Source organism: Opisthocomus hoazin, chromosome Z, assembly GCF_030867145.1.
Source record: "Opisthocomus hoazin isolate bOpiHoa1 chromosome Z, bOpiHoa1.hap1, whole genome shotgun sequence".
Taxonomy (NCBI): Eukaryota; Metazoa; Chordata; class Aves; order Opisthocomiformes; family Opisthocomidae; genus Opisthocomus; species Opisthocomus hoazin.
The window spans coordinates 61525166-61547495 of NC_134454.1; the positions used below are offsets into that span (position 1 = coordinate 61525166).

General features: G+C 43.9%; 2 protein-coding genes across 2 annotated transcripts; one reads left to right on the forward strand and one right to left on the reverse strand.

Moving 5' to 3' along the window:
- Window positions 1-366: 366 nt before the first annotated feature.
- Window positions 367-10064, forward strand: NANS (N-acetylneuraminate synthase). The gene is made up of 6 exons (XM_075411518.1): window positions 367-555; window positions 1726-1941; window positions 5316-5415; window positions 5671-5825; window positions 6877-7143; window positions 8308-10064. Exons 1-6 carry the CDS (start codon window positions 424-426, stop codon window positions 8515-8517), a joined length of 1080 nt encoding a protein of 359 aa, XP_075267633.1. The 5' UTR covers window positions 367-423; the 3' UTR covers window positions 8518-10064.
- A 1012-nt stretch (window positions 10065-11076) lies between these two features.
- On the reverse strand, window positions 11077-21353 carry TRIM14 (tripartite motif containing 14). The gene is given in 8 exon segments (XM_009936588.1): window positions 11077-11222; window positions 11225-11611; window positions 15969-16061; window positions 17272-17381; window positions 17383-17432; window positions 18555-18788; window positions 19684-19779; window positions 21327-21353. Coding segments are annotated over 8 exon segments (1143 nt in total).
- Between the last annotated feature and the right edge of the window lie 977 nt (window positions 21354-22330).

The following is a 22330-nucleotide window of genomic DNA, read 5'->3' on the forward strand; positions in this document are numbered from 1 at the left end:
CCCGCCACACCCCGGCACAGGGGACGCGCCAGGCGGGCCCGCCTCCCCAGAGGTGCTGGACTCGCCCTCGCCAGACCACGGACGCGGCCCCGGGCCCTCCAGCGAAGCCAAGGCAGGTGCCGGAGGGTCCGCGGGCCCGGGCCGCTCCCCTTGCAGCGCCGCCGGCGGGCCCACTCCGCCCCCCTGAGGCAACTCCCGCGCGCCAGGCACCACCTGGTGGCGCCGCGGGCAGCAACCCCACCTGCCTCCCGGGGCGGGGGGGAGTGCCCAATGGGAAAGGCGGTGGCGCCCGGCCCCGCCCGCCGCAGCGCGGATTGGCTGCCGGCCGCAGCGCGGATTGGCTGCCCACCGCGGGCTGGGGCGGTGGCGCGGCCGCCGGGGTTCGGGGAGCGTCGGCGCAGTGCGGCGCGGGCGGCGGCCATCATGTCGCGGGAGTTCGAGCTGTGCCCCGGTCGGCGGGTCGGCGGGGAGCAGCCGTGCTTCATTATCGCGGAGATCGGGCAGAACCACCAGGGTGACCTGGCCATCGCCAAGCGCATGATCCGCGTGGCCAAGGTGCGCGCGGGGCTGCGTCGCCTCCGGCGGGCGGGGGGGCGGGAGCGCGGCGGGGCCGGGCCGGTGGGCCGCCGCGGCGGGCGGGGCTCGCCTGTCTCCCTTGGGGAGGGCAGGCCCCTGCGCTCGGGTGAGGCCGGCGGCGAGCCGCGGGTGAGTGAGGGCCCCAGGACAGCGGCGGGGGCCGGGCGGGCCCGGGGAGGATGCTCCGGCCCGCGAGGGACGCTCCGGTCGGGGGGCACCGTCTGCGGGCGGCGGCGCGTGGGAGGCGCGGGGTGACTTACCGGGGGAATTTCGAAAAGGAAGTGTCTGCAAGGGGACGGTCGCGGCGGGGGCCTGCGGGGCTGGCGCTTGCTCTGTCGCCTTGGGTCTGCGGCTCGCAGCCGGCGGTCACGTCGCGCTCGGTGTCGGGAAGGCCCGGTTTCAGGAAGGACGCGGGCGGTTGGACGGGCTGTGCAGGCTCCGAGGGGTTGCGGCGGCCCGTCAGTTGTCCCGTGAGCGGACTGTGAATGTGGGAAGAATCCCGTGACTGCCGAGCCGTCTCCGATGAACCTCCGGTTTGCCTTGGTTGTGTTGAGTTTCCTTGAGGTAATGCTTGTGTCATCTGGTAAGGCAGCCAGGCTGTTTTAAAATTTGGTGTTGTGTGCATGAGATAGGCCTGCGATGGAAAACGGCATATCATCGCTGAAGGAGAAATGAGGGCGTAAAGCGTTCAGACCCATGGCTGCGCAGAATATTGTGGGGAGAACTTAACTTCACTGTTTGTGTCACTTCAGACAAATTTCAGATCCGTGCTCCTTGTTCTACAGAATCCTGTCGCTGGTTTTCAAGTAGAATTATCACATGGCAGCTGAGACTGCAAAATGCCACAGAAACCAACTCTTCAAATAAGTGGCATGCGTAGCAAGAGGCAATTCAGTTTTGTAGTTTTAGTATGATTTCTTTATAGATTATTGCTCTACTGCGTATACAGGCATTTTGAAATATAAAGGGCTTACATGTGTGCAGGTCTTCTGTCGTTCTGTGTTTGTAGCATTCCTGTGATTGCTGCAATGATCATGTGAAAACTCCACTGCAAGTGAGCACATTAGCTGCACAATCCTTGTGTTCAAATTTAGGATGAGCACAGTTTCACTTGCACCTCCACTCAGTGTGCGCTGGCTTGTTTTGCAGGACTGCGGAGCAGACTGTGCCAAGTTCCAGAAGAGCGAACTGGAGTACAAATTCAACAAGAAAGCCTTAGAAAGGCCCTATACCTCTGAACACTCCTGGGGAAAGACCTACGGGGAGCACAAACGCCACTTGGAGTTTAGTCATGACCAATACAAAGAGCTAAAGAAATATGCAGAGGAGATTGGCATTTTCTTCACAGCTTCTGGCATGGATGAGGTATGTAAGCCGTACTGCAATGACAGGCAGAGTCCAGCTGTTGTGTCTGTTGGTTATTACAGAGGTGTGATAGTCCTTAAAAAGAATACTGAATACGTGCGGATGTTGAATTTCTAAATGGGGAAACTAGAAGAATTGTACTTCCGCCAGTTCACTGGTGTCTTTACAATGTTTGAGTAGATGTCTGAACATTTTGGAAGACTTGCCACATATGCTGAGGTATTTATACACAGTAAATCATACTGGACACAAGGCCTCAGCTGAACTCCATAAACAATCAAGGCTTTGAGAGTTTAGATCAAGACTGCAGTCTGACCATGATCCGGCGTTGTGTGGTATATTGGTTCCAAGCGTTTCAAACTTCCCTCCGTATTTAAACCAGATTCCTTTCTCAGCTCAATTCCTCTTATCTCCCTCTTTTTTTTTCCTTTCTGTCGTTTACTAGACCCCAGTTGGTGTTTTTAAGCAGCAGAAATGCTTATATTCCTTTTTCTTTTATTAATCTTGTGGAGAGGGTCTCCACCTTGCCTTGTTACTCCTGAAGCTTTTACTGATTTTTGTCAGTGGGTTCTTGGTTAGTCACCAGCTTGTAAACTCCATGACGCTCATCTGCTGCTGTTCCCCCTTGAGAGATACTTACTCTTGCATGTTGACATCAGAGCGGTGTTAGTTACTGTATTAACAAATGCAATGTACAATTGAAATGTGTAAACTGGAAAGATCAGATAACAGTTAAACCTCAGTATAGATCAAAGATTAGATTGTTTTACATTTCTTTGTGGCCTAGAAAATGCAGAGCACTAAACTGAAAGAGACCTTCAGAAGTAAGCTAGACACTCTTCCCTAAGGCAAGCACAGCAATGTCTCTGTCTTTCTGCAAGTAGCCTTATCCAGGATGGGACAAGGACGGGATTTATGTAGTGTTTTAAGGTGATCTGTTCAGTGCCTCGCTCTCCTTACCATCAGAGAGAATTCCTGATGTGTCAGCTTAATCTGATTTCTCATAATTTTTTGTCTTGCCTCATCTGACATAAAAGTTCATGCTTTGTATCTCCTCTCGGTGTATTTGAACACCATTATCACATCTCTTTTCTATTCTGCATTCTCTGGACTAAGCAATTTAACTTCCTTCAACCTTTTTACGCTGTCTTTTCTAGTCCTCTGGCCATTCTCATTGCTTCTATCAATTTACTGGCCCATTGACCGAAATCCTTGAATTGCTGTGCCCCAGCTGAGATGGTACGAGCACCAAATACCATAAAAAATTACTTCAGAAGTCTGACAGACAAAAAGGTATTTTGCGTGTATTGCAGTAGCCCGATGCCATGAACTCGGAAATAGATCTCTGAAAAGAGGGTGTTGTGATGTTTCTTTTATTGTTACCTTCATGTCTGGGAGACCTGCTGAACAACACCTATTCCTTTAAGAAAAGGAGTAATAAAATCCAGCAGTCTTGGAATTCTATAGCTGGGATCTTAAAGAACCATATTCTTTGAGGGGAAAAAAAAATCACACTCTTTCTTTGACGTTAAAACCTCCAGCTTCTAAAGGCTAGAGTGGTATGCAGAACACCTTTCATATGCCGTAGCTAAGATCACTTTCCACCTCTGGGATCCCTCATTTTCTCAAGATGCTGTGCTCCTTTGTGTGTGGCCTCATCAGCCAATTAATAGTACTTATACATGTTTGTGCAATTACATTACACAGCTCCTGAGATTTCTGGTGGCATTTCTGCAAGTCACGGGTTTGGAACTTACGGCAAACATTTCGTAAGCTGACGTAAGAAGTCCTGGAGAATACACTAACTTCTGTAAACTGAACACGCTCTCTGGAACTCCAGCTATGTTGCAGAAGTTAAATTGTGTGTTTAACTATATGAGGAAATCAGTGAAGTGATGTGTGAAGTAAATATAAAGGTTATGAGTAACTCCTTTATCTACATATGTTCCAGTGTGTACTGGAGGCCGAACAGGATCCCATTGAACCGCTCCCTTCAATGTCATCCCTGTTACTTGATATTACTTCCTGTTGCTTGAATCTCTCACAAAAAAGCTGCCAATTTTTAGGAGATATTTACGTAATGAAGAGTAGCCTTAGATATGAGGTTGATCTGTCATGTTTGGTTTTGTGGAATCTTCTAAGGTTAGATCTGTGGCTTTTTGTTACAGTGCATTCATTGTTTTCATGCACAATGCGTCTTAGTGAGCAAACTGTATTAAAGAGATGTTATGCATCCTAGGTACAAGAAATTGACTGCATCATAAGGATGATAGAAAAATTGGACTGAAGAAGATGTAATTCGCTTTTGGACGTTAGCACTCTTTCTCTAGCACTAAGTAAATTTGACTGCAACAAGGAATGAGCTGAAGAAATTAGAAGTGTTTGTAGGTGGTTGGAGAGGGACGAAGTTAGGTAACTATTTAATAGTTTCCCCTGCATGTGAACAGAGGATTTCAGTATCTGTTGCCGGTGATAGGTTTGGGATTTTCTTCCTTGAAAGTACTAATTTTTAAAAGACTATTTACTGATGCAATACTGATTTTCATGGAGCCTCCAGTAACTCATGAATTGTCTTCAATATAGTACACACATTTTTAGAAGAAGGCAGAATATAATTAACATTTGAATAAATTGGTCTGTAGTTTCTTCTTTGGCATATGTTATGTTTATTTTCTAGTATCTCTCCTAGAAGCAAATGCATTTTGGATTTCCATTTTTGGGCATTTACTTTTTTCCAGTTGCTAATTCAATATACTCATACAATTTTTCAGAGTGACAGATCTGGTCGGGAAAAGGACCTGTAGTTTTAAACACTCTGTGGTTTAGTATTTCTGACCTACAGGAAGTATGTGGCAGGAAGACTGCCTGCATGCCTGCAGTACATTTCTTCTTCAACAGGCAAGCTCCCATCTGCAAGTAGTTGGTCTCTCTGGTAGAATGCTGTGGCTCACAAGCTCATCTTGAACTTAGAGGAGCAGTGGAGCTCACCTGTACCAAGGAGCTGAACCTACAGCTGGCTTGACCAGCTACAGCTGGGAGACCAAAGGGACTGCCTTGAGACAGGGGTCACAGTCAAAAACCTGTGGAAAATCTGTTTTTGTAGTAGAACTATAAAATAAGGCACATCAATAGTACTTCACCTGAAGGGAAGTCAGAAACTAGTATCCTCGGAATAGGAAATGTTATTTCAGGAGCAGTGTATTTTGGGGAGATATAGATAGATAGATAGATAGATAGATAGATAGATATGACCTATTTAATTAAACTTTAGTTTTGTTGTTTTGAAGGGTTGTTTATTTCCCAGCATGGTAATTCTTAATCTTTGATCCAGCTGAAGTGGTGTGTTAAAATGCAGTGATTTCTTTTTCTTGTAGATGGCTGTGGAATTTCTACATGAACTGGATGTTCCATTTTTCAAAGTGGGATCAGGAGATACAAACAATTTTCCGTATTTGGAAAAGACTGCAAAGAAAGGTAAGCATTTTCTTTTGAGCTGTCTTGGTAAACATCACTGTGACTCAGTAGATCAGTTACTAGATCTTTCCTCCAACTGATTTTGGAAAAAAATCCGAAGTATCTTTAGAAGAAAATCACCCTCAGACTTGGGGAAGAAAAAGTTCACCCAGCTTTCTTTTCTAGTTTAACTGAATTAATTTACTTCCAGAATTTAATTTAATATTGTGTAGCTTTCTTACAGACCTAGGACAATGCATGTTTTGTAATGGCTAGGTCGCCCAATGGTGATTTCCAGCGGAATGCAGTCGATGAACACAATGCATCAGGTTTATCAGATTGTGAAGCCCATCAATCCAAACTTCTGCTTCCTGCAGTGCACCAGTGCATACCCGCTTCAGCCAGAGGATGTCAATCTCCGTGTTATATCGGTCAGTGAGTAATGCAGAATGTGCCATGGGTAGGGTATCAGAGAAAGGCTATGCACTTCTATTGAGACAAGTTTCCCGACCTTAGGTATGCTGGAATTTGCTTCTGAGAAGTTAGATGTATCATGTTCCTCTAATTCATGCAAGTGTTGAAGTAAAAATATCCACTGGATCCTCTTTTAGCAGAACTCAGCTTTGAGGAATATGATAAAGGCTATCAGTGGAGTATTCATAATTAAAGAGAAGAAAATGTGACATATGGTTAACAGGTTAACTTTGTGCTTTGTAGTGCAAAGAAAAATTATGTAGACTTTTACCATTAAGAAGGTGCATGGAATTGAGAACATAATTCTAAATAGCGGGCTAGAGCAGAAACTTTTGTTAAAAACACTTCATGTGAATATCAGAGCAATGAAGAAAATGGATTAGGCCCTCGTATTGTTCCCTTCACTGACAATATTACTTGGATATGCGTAATAATGATGCAAGAAAATTTTCCCAAATTGGCCAGTGTTCAGGCACTTGCCTAGCTTTGTGCACAAGTAGCACGTTGTTTTCAGTGGAACACGACATGGCTGCATTTAATTGCATTTTGGATTGGTTGACTGTCCCCTATGTATGGCTGAAAGGATCACTTCAGCTTTAAAATACAGGGTTGAAGAAATTTGCTTTGGATACAGGTGAAGTTTAACCAGTCCACTGGGTTCTGGATGAAAACAGAGCACTACTCTAGTGCTGTAACTTAGTGACGTAGGCTTTGAAGACCTTGAAGAGTACAACTGAGTTAAAAGGAAAAGCATAAAAGAAGTTGCAGAATAGAACATACCTTCTTTTCCTTGTCAGTATTGATAATCCTAGTGAAATTCTTAAAACATGATGGTCAGCAATGTAGTGTGACTTGCTGAATATAAACAAATGCATTCTCAGCATAACCAGCTTTTTGTTTTGTGGTACAGTAATGTCCATGTTTTTTATTGCAGTTATTACTGTTAAATTTGCTTTGTCTTTGAAATTGCTACCTGGGTAATTCAGACCAACTCTGTCATGATTCAAGGCATATCAGTCAGCTTTTCCTGATATCCCCATTGGCTACTCGGGGCATGAAACCGGCATAGCCATTTCAGTGGCAGCTGTTGCTATGGGTGCTAAAGTAGTGGAACGCCATGTGACTCTCAACAAAACATGGAAGGGAAGTGACCACCAAGCATCCCTGGAACCAAATGAACTGGCAGAGTTAGTGAAAGCCATCCGTACTGTGGAAAAAGCAATGGGTTCTCCAGTCAAACAACTCTTGCCCTGTGAAATGGCTTGCAATGAAAAGGTAACTTTTGCTTTTGATTCATGGATAGCTGAAACTCATTTACACCTATAGCTAATAACTATATTCAGAAAATTAGCTTGCTAATTGTTTATTGCAGCAGTGTTTCTGCCTCTGCACTCAAAAAGTTCTGTTGCCAAGTAGTAGCGTGCTCAGTGTTTATGCCTGGCCCATTATAATGTTAGTGTGGGCCTGCCATTTTCTATAAACTGCTATTTCTGGCAGTCAGTAACTGTTTTTACCAAAGCATAATGTTGGCAGTTTTGAGTGTAATGGAGTTGTATGTGTATCATTCCAGTGGTTAAGTAAGTTGAGTAGAATCACGAATCATTTAGGTAGGAAAAGACACTTAAGATCGAGTCCAACTGTTAACCTAACACTGCCAAGTCCACTAGTAAATCATGTCCCTAAGCACCACATCTACACATAATATACCTCCAGGGATGGTGACTTCAGCACTTCCCTGGGCAGCCTGTTCCAGTGCTTGACAACCCTTTTGGTGAAGAAACCTTTCCTGACACAACTTGAGGCCGTTTCGTCTCATCCTATCACTTGTTACTTGGGAACACATAATGACACCCACCTCGCTACAGCCTACTCTCAGGTAGTTGTAGAGAGTGCTAAGGTCTCCCCTCAGCCTCCTCTGGGCTAAACAACCCCAGTTCCCTCAGCTGCTCCTCAAAGGACTTGTTCTCTAGACCCTTCACCAGCTTCACTGCTGTTCTTTGGACACGCTCCAGCAACTCAGTGTCATGTAGTGAGGGGCCCAAAACTGAACACAGTATCTGAGGTGCGGCCTCACCAGTGCCGAGTACAAAGTACTCAGTAGTGGTAATAGGAGTAATAGGTCTCTATGACTGTACATGAGCTGCTTTTACAGTAAGCTAGAATACTACTCAGTCTAGTCAGATTCCCTCCATTCTCATTCTGAAAAACTCCAGTGAGCCATTACCCGATTTCAGAAAGAATCTGGATATTCCAGCAGCCTAGTTATAGTGAAGGTTTCCATGCTAACTCGACCTCCGTTTGGAGTAAGAAGTAATGGAGAGGGCAGTTCCATACAACCTGTTCCCAAGTAGCTGCAGAACATTTTTTAGCCTTTTTTGGTATACTAAGTCTGGGAATGTTTTTGATTTAAACTTTTTTCTTCTTATTTCTCCCCTGTAGCTGGGAAAGTCTGTTGTGGCAAAAGTGGCAATTCCTGAAGGTGCAGTACTGACGCTTGATATGCTGACAGTGAAGGTGGGAGAGCCTAAGGGATTTCCCCCAGAAGCCATCTTTGATCTAGTGGGCCAGAAGGTTAGAAAAAATATTGAAGAAGATGAAACCATCACTGAGCAAGCAGTTGAAAATCACGTAAAAAAAGTGAAGTGCTAAACCAAAGTACTCCATTCCGTATTTCATGATGTAGTACTGCACTACTGCACCACATATTTAACTATAGCAGCATGGTAGATTAGAAGAAAGGGGTCTAATTCTGAGGATCCAAGCAGGTCAGAATTTTCAGGATCTCATTAGCAGGAAGCTTCTGTAGCAAGTGCATATAAATGATGAAGAGAAATTTTATTAGAAACTGTATAGCATTGTGTCTAGAAAATTACCATGTTCCTCCTTTCTCCATTCCACTTAGATTAATTTGGAGTTTTGCCAAATGTAAGACCACCATCTGCTGCTTTCCAGCTTCCCACTAAATCACAGTAATTTTGTCTACACATTGAATTGTTCTAACCCTGTATCTTTTGATGTTGCTCTCTTTTCTGACATTTTCCTTGCCCTTGTGATAACAGGATGCTAGTTGGAGTTGCATGCATGTAAGTGAAAGTTTACATACACTGAACAGAAAACTACACATGCAGCTGATGGGTTTTTCTCAAGATTAAAGCCTGAAGATAAAAAGTCTCAAGATAAAGTAGTGGGTTACAGGAATCTGCACGCTGGGGAAAATGAACTCCTTGAGAAAGCTAGGTTCTCAAGACAGTACCAAGAAAGGAAGCAAACTGAATATATAGAAAGGTCCCATTTAATGGGCAAAAGAAGGAGCCTTTTTGTACTTTTTGGAACTGAAAGGCAAGAGGGCAAGCCAGACAGATTAAGGGGGGGGGAGTAGATCTGAGACGGATCAGTGGAAATAAATGTAACCTATGCTTCAAAAAAATGTCAAAAGCATCTGTTCTGAGCTGAGTGAAGCCTGGAATCATAAATCAGTTATGCAGTGCATTTGGATACCTCTGTACCTGAGGGCAGCTTCTCAGGTAAGGAGCAAATGCTGGTGAAGATTCAGCAGCTTCCTTCTTGTGCTAACAAGCAAATACATTGGGTTGGGGTTTTCCCACCCCCCTGCCCCAACACTAGTGTTAGAGACAGCTGAGGCTGGCTGCTTGATTAGATCATGTCACTGTGCTTCAGCATGATGGTCAGTGCTCCTCTTGTGTGCTCTACTTTTGCATCATAGCTTGTCACTTTTCAAGTAAGAAACGTAATCCCACTCCTGTCAGCCTGCTGCTCTTCCCTTTGACCGCATGGCAGCAGCTGCAAACCAGGCATCCCTCAGTTAGCATGGTTAGCACAGAAGTGCATTGGTGTAATTCGTATGCAGTTTTCTGTGGTGGAATCATTTACTAGTGATGGTTATTTGGAACTTGCTACCTCTTGGTCATGAATTGGTGAATTATCTTGAATTTGGTGGTGGTGATTCTGTACTTGTGAGCTGTTTACTTTCAAAATGTTTACTCTTCTGCTGTCTGAGGAAGCTAACTGTATCTCTAAACTGGGAAGCAGAAATTCTCTGAATCACGTGCTTGACCAGATGTGAGCGCTGACTGATGTAGTAAGTTTGCCTTACATTAAAAATAAATACTCAATTGTTAAAAGATTTTTTTTTAAAAAAAGATCAAATCTGAAAAATAAATTTAGCTTATAAAACATGCTATTGTTTCTGTGTTTCAGCCTGTGTTCAGACCTTGCCTTTCCTAGCACTGGTGATGATTGCAGGGGCTTAAGTATCTGAACACCGTAAGATTACCTGACCTACTTCAAGTAGCAGTGGTTCTTCACTCTAGCAGGGTTAGCCCTAGAGGCTGCTGTAAATGTAGGCTCCAGAAGTTTCCAGGACTTTAATTAAAGCATTGGGGAAAAACATAATTATCCCTATACAGAAACAGCCTTTGCAAACAGGACACAAAAATAAGTTAAGCACAAGTGCCCCACTGAGCTAGTGTTTTTATTGCACCTGTGGGTCCTACAGGCATTTCGTGTTCTGCTGGAGGAGGTACCCAACTGTTTCTCATGCTTCCACTCTGCTGGGGAAAGAATAAGGCCACCCAGAAGCCTGTCACAAGTAAGACCAGCTAATGGCTACGAAGCGTGGCTACAGAAGCACCTACTTCAGCTTTACTCGAAGGAACCTTTCCAACAGTCTGTGCCATTTTTCCAAGATGATACTTAAGTGTGAACTCATTCACTTAGTGCATTTATTATCCAAATCTGACCTTGTCAACTATAACAATATGCAACTCATGAACTTTAAATTTGAATCAAACTAAACCTATTACCACACACAGTTGCAGCCTCCCCAGGCAGATGGAGGGAGGGAGTTCGTTAAAAAAGATGGCAATATCCAGGTGCAAAGCTGAGTTGTAATATTGTTCTTTCTTCCAGACTTTTTCTGTTTTTGAAGTTGGAAAAAGTACAAAAAATACTACATATGGCATTTTAAGTAGTACATCGACGTCATTTATAAAAGCCAGATCACCTTCCATTAAAAAATGCAAATACATTAAAAATTAGTTGAACAAATTCTTGAACTTAACTATTACCTTCTAAAAGCATCACAGTTACAACTTTTTATGTGACAGAGATTAACTCATGTAGATCATTGCTAAAGTGGCTTTCATAGAAAAAGTAAATGAAATAGTAGGCTTTCTTTTGTTTTATTCCTTATGTTAGTTTGCATATCCCAATGGACCCTTCCCAGAGCCTCAAGGCTGGGTAAATGGGTTCTGTGAAATTGCAGCGGAAGGTGTGTAGATGAGCCATGCCATCAGTAACGCTGTAGAATGAAAGAATTCCTGCTTCATAATCCAGAAGAAGCCAATGCGATCAGGATCATCTTCTATCAGGATGGGGATTCTCTCCCCCTTGTGAAACGCCCAGTATTCAAAATCAAACTTTTTCAGGCACCAAGATGCTCTATTCCAGCTCAGTCAGCAGGTTTCAGAATCTCCTTTCCTGCTAATGGAAGGGTAGGCTGCACCAATCCACCATCCTGCTCCAGCATGAAGTAGGTCAGCTTCCCAGTAATGGCTCCCAGAGGAAAATGCATCTCTGCTTAGCACTTGCCACAATTTATCGAATCTCTGGGGTCCACAAGGGTAAAATAGCCTTCTCCAGTTACAGCTTACTACAAGGCGGTCATCAGACAATTTCAGCCTTGGGTGAAGGCTGTCATATTCCCAGGTTGGTGATCTTGCATCTGCAGTCAAAACCATAAACATACTTACTACATTTATCATGACTCCTGAAAGAAGTCCAAGTTGTAAAAGACCTGCAAAGGAGCCCACAGCTGGTAGTGTCTTGGAAACTGCAGTTTTGCAAGGAAAAACCTGACATTTTTAACAGAATGCACTGCACTATTTATATGCACTGATGCTTTACAGTTGCATAGGCTTTAAAGCAGGTCGGTAAAAGACAAATATGCAAGTCGATGTATCCATGGTTCACAAATGAGAAGATGAATACAGCTAGGTAGGGACCAAACACTGAGAGCTTCTGCTTTATGTGGAATAGCTGGAGACTTCTGGTGGGATTACAGCCTAAGGGTTTTAGAGAGCACTGGAGCGGACTCTTGAGTTGCAAGATCCCATTCCACTGAAATCGCATTTGAAGATGGACTAGGAGCCTGTTACTCATAGAGGCACCACAGCTCTGAGCAGCAGCGTGTACACTGCAAAGGAAAAACTTCCCAGCTCCCAGAGGTTTTATAGCAGTTCACCTAATCTGACATTTAGAAAAGAAAAATCACAGTCTGAAATTACACCCTAGAAATCACTGTCTTATTCAGCAGCAGCTTAGAATATTTTTACCATGAAGCAGCTGTTGCAGGACTGGAAATCACGAAGCCAGGGACCAAAAAAAAAAACTGTAATCAAATTAAACATGTTTGCAGCGACACAATCATGCAGGACAAGTCAAACAGCTACAGGATTTTTCAGATGAGGCTTTTCTCTGAAGACACTGTCCTACAAGTTCAGTACTGATTTGCTGCATGTCTCACAAAAGTTTTCATAATGTACTCTACCTCAATGATTTACTGTGTTAGCATGTGTTTTTCTGATTTCATGTTCTAGAAATAATCAAGCTACTCCCTCTGAAAACAGGATCCGTCATTCTTAAACAATCCCCTTCACTCTTTCTGTCAAGCCTGATAGAACCAGTGTTGGGATACCTAAAAACACACACCGTCACGAATTACAGTCTCTAGAGTACTGGTGATAAGATGTAAACTTAACTTGTATCTTAAAACTATTCCAAGTAATGAGCATATCTATTTTTTTCTTGTAGGTAAAGAAAACAAAGTATAACAATACATCCAGACGAGAACTGAACAGCCGTATACTTGCAATGAAAACTGGCTGAGTCATATTTCACTCAGTTCATAGCTGGTTTTTTTTGACCAAATATGATTTTAATCTTAGTCTAGATAAACTTTGAAGCTTAGATGTTTTAAATGCCAGATGACAAATAGATTTAATATCCTGAAGCTTCTTTTCAGAGTGAGTAAATTCCTTTTTAAATTAAAGTCAGAGAAACAAGTGTTCATAATCTCATAAAATCCAGACTGCTTTGATTTCTCTGCAGTGTTGCGCATCTGAACTATATTTGGACCTGTGATCTCACATAGTCTTTTACTATGCTTTACAGGCAGCATAGTGTTAAACGAACACAAAACAGGGCAATAGACCCACTCAAACAAGAACTTCAGTATTTTCCTCACTCTGCTGTTTTGAATGTGGAAATGTAAGATAATTATACAGCAGGTTACTATATGAGAGAGGATTAATTTGTCACTCACTTGACTTTGTTGCTATTTCCTGTGTTCTTGCACAGAACCCTCTCCCATAAATTAAATGTCTAACCTGCGCTAGCTGGCATATTCCATACTCTAAAGCCCAGAAGCTGCATGCATTCAGGCTGGAATCCTCCCGTCTGCCATCAGAGCAATGCATAAACCACTTGACTCCATTCTCTGTTGGTCCTCTGTTGCTCTCCCATAATTTCCTGCCGTGAGCAGAGAAGGCTGAGTAAGGTCTCCTACAATTTGCTGTGAAAGACCACCAGCACTGTGGCCTATTACAATGCCCACAAGAGAGAACAGACATCTCGCATGAAGTTAGGGTCCACACAGTTAATTGGAACAAAGACTCAAGTTCTGTAGTTGCTGTAATGTTTCAGAAAAGAAAGTAGTACACACAACTGTAAGATACAGCTGGACCCCACACCTCTTCCTTGCCTTGCTGAGGCCCCTAACATCAGCTATGTTTAAAACACAGGAACCAGTGATGCACCATTATCATTTTTTTATACACAGAGCCTAAGAGATCACCTTCATCTAGGTAGGATCAGTGCGCACACCTGGGTACCAGAAATGAAGCTATTGCTTCATTTGAGGCAAAGACGTGGAAACAGTTGCTGAAATGCATGTCATGGTGCTATAGAGCCCACTGCTGATATTCTGCCCCCTGCAATCTGCACCTGTATACTGCAATAAAACAGAGAAGCAAATAGCCATGAGTCGTAACTGAAGCATCACCATTCTCTGAACAAAAAGAAAGCCTTTACGATTTTAATTTGGATATTGTGTCTGTAAACAATGTTAAAACTTCCAAAAGCATAGCACTACAAGTACATCTCACACATGCAACATCTTACTGTTGTGATCTCCACTACACTTTTCATTAGAAAAGCTAGTATTGACATTCATGTGGTCTGAATAGGTCCCAAGTCACATCTGTATGCGCAGTGGTGACAAAAGGCAGGAAACAGGAATTATTCATGCAGCACCCTACAGGATTCTCTCTTCTGAATGACTGACTCTGTGAGTGAGTGTTCCATGTCACTTCCAGCAGGTGAACAATGGGGATGCTACCTTTGTATAGAACACAGGTGACACTGAGACCAAAAGATAGGTACAGTAGTAAGGATTTAAAAGGCCAGGCTTCAATGTCTGGTTTTTCCAGTAAAAAAAAATAACCTGTGCAAATAGCAAATAAGTAGTGATGTCCGTCAGTCAAATTTACCTGAAAACCTAGATTTTCATAAAATGCATAACTACTAAATCTCAGGCAAATGGAAATACCTCCATTGCTTTAAAACAAAGGATAAAAACCCAAGGACTGAACTGCATGTAGATGCTAATGTTTGGAAGCATAAATGTGAATTTGACTAGAAAAATAATACAAAATAGCTTGAGCTGTTCAGATTATTGGAGGACTGCAATTCTTCCACTTTTCCTAAGTGATGGAAATTTTAAGTGACTTTAAGTCGAAATATTTATGACCAAGGTTTGTCAGTTTCACTGGCCTAGGAACACCCGAACATCTTTCTCAGTGAGTCGGGTTGTTACATGTAGCTTTAACAGAGTTAAGAAAAGGTCTTTTCAGCCCTTAAAGTGGCTGCTCACACATGAAGCAAACACAGTGCTTTCTCCATGAACCCATCAAGAGGCAGCCTGAAGTGGGTAAGATTGGCATTGATGGAACTCAGGAGCCCGATTCACTGACCGCCAAACGCTGCTTCAGTGCTCTGCTAGTAGCAAGTGCTCAGCGAGGTGGGACTGGCTGCCCTAGCACCTTAACTGGTTCCGGTTACGAAGTGACGGACTCAGTCTGGATCCTGCAGTACAGAAATGACCCAAGTGGGAAAAGACCCATCACATCACAGCCAAGTAGGCAGACTACTCTGCATTCCTGATTTCTTAACACCTGCTGCATTTACAAGCGCAACACCTGTTTGCTCACCTCCAGTTGAGATAACCTGTTTGCAAAGAAAAGGTTGCGGTGTTTGGAATTAGAAGCTCACTCGAGAAAGCACAGAAACAGGACACGTTAACAATGCTGAAAAATATGCCTCTCAGAACACATCAACCCATAGATGCAGGGACAGCATGTAACCCACTCTGCTGGCACAGTACTGGCCCTTGCCCTCCTTCATGAATAACAGCCAGAGGTCAACTGTCCATTGGCCACCATCATGGCCTCCACTGGGCTGGATCCAGGCTACAAGACAGATCTTCTCCTACAACAGGCCTTTGCTACCAGGTACCATGATAACAGGAATGTTACGGCTTTGAGATTAAATACAGCTACAGCCCTCATCTGCTGCAGGTGACAAGAAATGCCCATTAGCTTCCCACCAGACAGATGGAACAATTCACTGTACAGCTTGCATACGAACAGCAGAGGAAAGGAACACCTGTAGACTGACATTACATGATGGACATATAATTAAAGAAGACCACAATCACTTAGACAATAGAAAAGTCTCCAAAAACTACATTAGCCACTAGCTGATTCACACACTGGCAGTTCTGAATGAAAACAAAGTATCAAGATTTCACAGACAGAAAGTAAAATTTCTTCCCCAACCTGAGGTACGGGGAAGGGTAACGACTTTCAGGCAGCACTGAGCACTTGTTCCTCCCAACTGCTGTAAACACCAGAACCTTTTTGAGATACCGTTCTAAGGTCATGGCAGTACACATTCACTGACTCTTTCAGTGACTGAGCCATAAGTGTTCAGAGTGCTCCTACCTTTTGTTCAACCATACTTACGTTTTAAGAAAAGCATCCGATCAATAGGAGACATGGTTTTCAACACTGTTCCAGGCTCCTTCTTTGCAGTGGCACTAAGGCTACCGGAAACATCTGGGTAGAGATGAAAAGGGACAGTTTAGGAAGCCTGCCAGTGGAAGAAAGTGGCTGTACTGTCAAGATTTTAAAAATAAAATATCACAGGCAATTTTGCTGGACAGGGTATTTGGGTTTTGCCTCTTTGGTGTGAATTCCACCCATGTCCTGGGAAAGGTCGCACTGTCACACTCCATGTTTCAGTTTCATGGGACAAACTGTGTTACTTTTGCTGGGGAAGGGTGACTCACTCTGTATGCTTTCAACCTTGTGTTCTTTGGATAGCATGGAGATACTGGATCCCAGTGTTGCCAAGGAATTACACAAACAAGCACCACCCCAAGTAACCACCTCCCACTCCTCAAAAAGCACCCCTCTATCAGACGAGCACAAAGACAGCTGAAGACAACTGCAGATGCTAACTACAGAGCACGTGCATTGTACTGTCTAGCAATTCACACATTCTGTAGTGGCCTTTCAGTTCTGATCTGACCGTTTTCCCCAGCACCCTGCTACACTGTTCCTGGTGGCAGCTCTCAGAAAAGGGATTATTAAAAGGTAGCTGGGTGAAATGTGATGGCTGGTGTTGTCCTGCTCAACAAGCGGCAGAGTTTCTCCATGGTTACTTGGCTTTGTGGCTCTGCATCCCATTAGGAAACTCCTTGCCTTAATCATGGCAAAGGTCACTTAAGGATGAAGACAAAAGAAGCTCTAAGCAGAACATCTTAACCCACCTTTACAGCACCAAAACCCAGAGAATTTTCAGACTGCCTGAGACAGAAAGATCATCAGGTACATCAACTAGAAAAATCTTTCAAATTTTACAGGTACCCAATGTTCCATGCCTGCCAGATGTCCTGCCAGAGCACTGGCACCCAACAGTGACTGAAAGAACAGCTACCTTGTGTAGGTGTGATGGTTTAGGGATATAAGCAAGATAAACTCTGCAGAAAGAAGTAAACTGTATTGAAATAACTGATAGAGCTGGAAAAAAGCATCAGACAAACTTTCAGGCACAAAAGGCCATCTTCAGAGTTGAAAGAGAAACCTCTTATGTTCCTATACCACCACTAATATAGCAACATTACATCAATGCTGTCAGAGAACAGTACCTATGTCTGAAAAGCTGCTGTTTTCTCCAGCTGATTTGGTAAAAAGTTCTGCTTTTACTTACTTTATTTAAAAGGAAAGCAGAAGAAAGCAAAATTCACAGCACTCTCCCAGGTACTTTCTTTAAGACGGGCTTCTAGTGGTTTCTGTTGAACAGACTGAAGAACTGTCACAAAGTGCTTATAATGGTTAAGTACGTGCTCAAACGAGAGAGGCATTGGATGCCACTTCTAAAAACTGCCTGAGCTCCTGCATTTCCTTCTCGACTTCGGTGTACTTCTGAGGGCAGAAAGCCAAATTCTCCCACTAGTAGAGACAGTGACATCAATGGACTCTTCCCTCCCAGCTCCCACACACTACAGAGCAAGGACAGCTCCATCACTAGCTAAAAGATACAGGCCATAACAGGCAAGCCTTGCTGTGTTCAACCTGCCTGTTAGCTCATTAGCCTACCCATTAGCTCCTTCTGCCAGTGGAGCCAGGAGCTACCCCAGAGATAGAGAACACAGCAGTCATGGTTAAAATAGGGCCCTCCAGGACACTCCAAGATGGGAATGAGTTTAACCTGGCTAGGATCCTTTGTGGGAAATCCAAACAATGGGAAAATGAAACCACTAAGTTTTAAAAGAAATCTAAAGAATAAAGTCCAGCCTCCCCCACTAAAAAATCTCTCCGAAACCATGAAAAGCAGCTTCCCATATGGAGGTAGGTTGCTAGCACACACAGCAGAATGCCAGGGCCATATCACTCACAACAATGCAAACTTTCAAGTCTGCTAAGTTGCAAGGATGGAAAAATGCACCACAGGCCTTCCCATGAAGAATGGCATCCTTCCACTTGTACCGGGGCATAAGCATATGGCAACACACCCTTCCCAAGGAAGGTGATGAAGATCATTAGGAAAAAGAGGCTGACATTTATCTGCAGGGAAAAAGAAAACACTTCCCCTTCCAGCAAAATGATGGTTATTGCTCAGAGTAATTAGGATCTCCTGCGGTTAAAGAAATGAGAAAATTTAGCGTTCCTCCTATGGTTCCCAAAAGAGCTGCCTTTCCTCAGACCTCCATATTACTCTGCACAAGAAAAGACCTGATAACAGCATTTGTGTTCATCATTAAGAGACACATTTAACTCTGCTCCATATATGCTTAAAATTAACATGAATTTCATACAGACCTGAAATCAACGCCACAGCAGGAACATTTAACAGCTCAAAGATCACCAAAATACCAACAAAAAATAAGATTAAAAAGCAGTGAGAAAGATGCTGCTTACATACAGAAGTATCTACAGAGATCACTAGAGCAGTCTACCAGTGACTGTAAGGATAACTTATATAAAGAAAGTTTACCAGTGACTATAAGGATCACTTATATAAAGAAAGAGACCATACAATACCACCTCCAGCAACTGAACAGGTTCATTATACTGTTGTATTTCTCTGATTTGACGCAAGCAGGTCTCCAGGGCTGCAAGCATTTCTCGACAGGACTCCAACTGCTGCTCATGTGCTTCCAGGGCTTGCTGAGTCTTCTCATCAATGAAGTTTTTTGCCAAATTCTCCTCTTCCCGAACTAGTAAGTGGAGCTCAGTCACTTTGTCTGACAGGAGCCTTTTGCTCATAACGGCATGGGCCTACAGATGAAGCAGAAGAGTGTCTGCCTCATACTCAAGACACCATAAACATTTCAGGCATTTCTCTCCCCAGGCTTTCAATGTTACATTTTGGTTGAATTTTACTGATTTGCTGCATCTCTTGAGAAATGGGTGTTTACCCCTTAAGGCAGTGCAACCAGGATTTACTTGCTGATGTCCTGGATGAAAAACCTTGAGGGCAGATTGCAAGATGTTTGTTTGTGCAGAATATGCTGTTTTCAACTGGAATGTAACACGGCCAGGTACTAACTGCTACATGCAGCAGACCTGGTCCTTTGGCAGAAACACTTTGCCCCCTCTCAAAACAAGCTAGGGACAGGGAGCTGTTAGGAAAAGAAAGCCTCCAAAACGAAGTGACATCAAACTGCAATGTTCCACACCCCGACAGAGCTCTCTCTAGCTCTTACTGACATTTCTGTAATAGAGATGCTCCTTAGAGCAAACGTCATTTCATGCTGTATAAATGAGGTGGAGATTAGCACACATTCCCATTCTTAAGACAGAGTAAATAGAGCTGTTCTTGCATTTACTTAACTCTGAAGTCAGACTATTCAATAATGCAGTTCAGTGCAATGCAACATACACCAGTGAAGCCAGAATAATATATGTGGCTGGGGCTATTTACTATTGATCTGCACAAAAATTTCAACATTGTTCTTCCAGAGATGTTTGACTGATCAGAGGGTGAGGGACAGGCCTTAGAAGACTCTTTCCCTGTTCTCTCCCTTTGACAGTAATACATCGTGATGGATACAGGGAACGCAGTCTTCTTCTGAGAACCAGTAGCTGCCTGGGTCTTTGAATAGCTAGAGAGAAATCAAAATGTGTCTCCTTGGAAAACTACCACCCAGTGGGGAAGCAAACCACGCTTTACCTTCAGATCATTAGCAGCCTGCTCTACGGTCCTTCTGTTACCATCTGCTTTCTCTTTTCTGTCTTCTAGATCCTTCAAACACAACTCCATGAGTTCCTATACAGCAACGAAACAAAACAAAACACTGTTTCATAACAACATCTGTGAAAAACAGAAATCAGTATCCAGCTTGATTTCTATATAAAATCATAGAATAATAGAATCATAGAATGCTTTCAATTGGAAAGGACCTTTAGAGGTCATCTAGTCCAACCCCCCTGCAGTGAGCAGCTATTTTCAACTAGATCAGGTTGCTCAGAGCCTCGTTCGACCTGGCCTTGAGTGTTTCCAGGGATGGGGCCTCCACTGTCTCTCTGGGCAATCAGTTCCAGTGTTTCACCACCCTCCTGGTAAAAAATTTCTTCCTTGTATCCAGTCTAAATCTACCCTCCCTTAGTTTAAAGCCATTATTCCTTGTTCTATTGCAACAAGCGCTGCTGAAAATATTTTCCCCATCTTTCCTATAGGCCCCTTCAGGTACTGAAAGGCTGCTATAAGGTGTCCCTGCAGCCTTCTCTTCTCCAGGCTGAACAGCCCAAACTCTCTCAGCCTTTCCTCATAGGAGAGGTGCTCCAGCCCTCGGATCATTTTTGTGTCCCTCCTCTGGACCCACTCCAACAGCTCCATGTTGTTCTTGTGCTGAGGGCTCCAGAGCTGGACACAGGACACCGGGTGAGGTCTCACCAGAGCAGAACAGAGTGGCAGAATCACCTCCCTTGACCTGCTGGCCACACTTCTCTTGATGCAGCCCGGGATGTGGTTGACTTTCTGGGCTGCGAGTGCACACTGGTGGCTCATGTCAAGCTTTTCATCCACCAGGACACCCAAGTCCTTCTCGGGATTCAGGGGTGCTCCCAATCCCTTCATCCCCCAGCCTGTATTAATTGCAGGGGTTGCCCTAACCCAGATGCAGGACCATGCACTTGGCCTTGTTGAACCTCATGAGGTTCACACAGGCTCATCTCTCAAGCTTGTCTGGGTCCCTCTGGATGGCATCCTGTCCTTCTGGCATGTCAGCTGCACCACTCAGCTTGGTGCCATCTGAAAACTTGCTAAGGGTGCAATATATAGAGGAACACTGTCACTGAAACACTTGGTTTATGAGGCTTATTAAGACCAGTAGTGATGAAACATAAGGATTTCAACATTTCTTCTGCTCCTGATGGGTATACTGGTAAGACCTGGAGAGCTGTGCAAATTAGTACCTCCTTCATGAGGAACAGGGAAACCTATGGCAAAATACCCCACATTTTCATCTCTAAATCTATGGCACTGTGCATTTTAAGACTATAAACTCATGCACATAGCAACAAAAGGGCAGATAACCAAGTACTTTTATTGAGAGGATCAGTGGGAGGCTCTGTCTAGAGTCAAAATCCAGTGAATATTCAGGATACTTCCCAGCGTACAAAAGAGCCGTCAGAAATACCCCACTATCACTGCAGTAATTCTGTGGTCTGAATGCCTGCAACAACGTATATTATCAGCTCGGCTGGTAATCACAGTATCTGTGATACTTTTGGTGTGCTCTGCGATCCACTAAGCAGCACAGCAGAGTCAATGTTTTGCTCTGCCTAGCCCCACAGTTTTTCACCTGTTCTCACCTCAGAAATTGGCCATCCTTTGTCCATCAGGTTGAGCAGTCTTGGTGCACTTGGTGGTGCATTTTTGTCATTAGTACCATGAAAGATCCAGGCAATGCTGCCCCATGCTCTCAGTGCACTAGTGTTATAATAGAGCCTCTAAGTAAATACCAGATAATGTAGCTCCAGAGCTGTAGCTGTTACCAGTGACTTGTTCTGCAGCCGGGACCCACTCAAGAGCATCTGTATGCATACGTAAACCTCATTGCAACACCTCCAGTTCAGCACAGCACTTAAAATCTGCAGGGCTGACAAACTGAGCATAAGTGTTGCTTCATGGGTAACAGTTTACACTTCTGACATATAACTCATTTGAAAACACGTGCAATTTTTCATTTGATTATGACAGAGTCAGAAGAAAATGGACTCCCAGCAAAAGCCAGAGATTCCACATCTGGAAGTCCCTTAGCACAGGCACATCCACACAAGCACATAAATGTTCTTGCATGGAGCAAGACACTCATGTTATGCCATCCATTCCAGTCACAGTTTTCCAGTCTTGTCCCTGAAGGACCAGAAGAGTTCTCCACAACTTGAAAATTCAGGAGTTCTACCAGAAGGCCAATGGGCTCCTGGGATGCATTAAGAAGAGTGTGACCAGCAGGTCGAGGGAGGTTCTCCTCCCCCTCTACTCTGCCCTAGTGAGGCCTCATCTGGAGTACTGTGTCCAGTTCTGGGCTCCCCAGTTCAAGAAAGATGAGGAGCTACTGGAGAGAGTCCAGTGGAGGGCTACGAGGATGATGAGGGGACTGGAACATCTCTCCTACGAGGAAAGGCTGAGGGAGCTGGGCTTGTTCAGCCTGAAGAAGAGAAGGCTGCAAAGGGACCTTATAAATGCCTATAAATATCTCAAGAGTGAGTGTCAGGAGGATGGGGCCAAACTCTTTTCAGTGGTGCCCAGCGACAGGACAAGGGGCAACAGGCACAAACTGAAGCATAAGAGATTTCAGCTGAACATGAGGAAG

Bases quoted from the DNA above. Each gene is read 5' to 3' on its own strand.
- NANS (XM_075411518.1), top strand. From the start codon at position 424: ATGTCGCGGGAGTTCGAGCTGTGCCCCGGTCGGCGGGTCGGCGGGGAG. The intron at 556-1,725 runs GTGCGCGCGGGG...CTTGTTTTGCAG, and splicing joins GCATGATCCGCGTGGCCAAG to GACTGCGGAGCAGACTGTGC. The intron at 5,416-5,670 runs GTAAGCATTTTC...TGTAATGGCTAG, and splicing joins GGAAAAGACTGCAAAGAAAG to GTCGCCCAATGGTGATTTCC.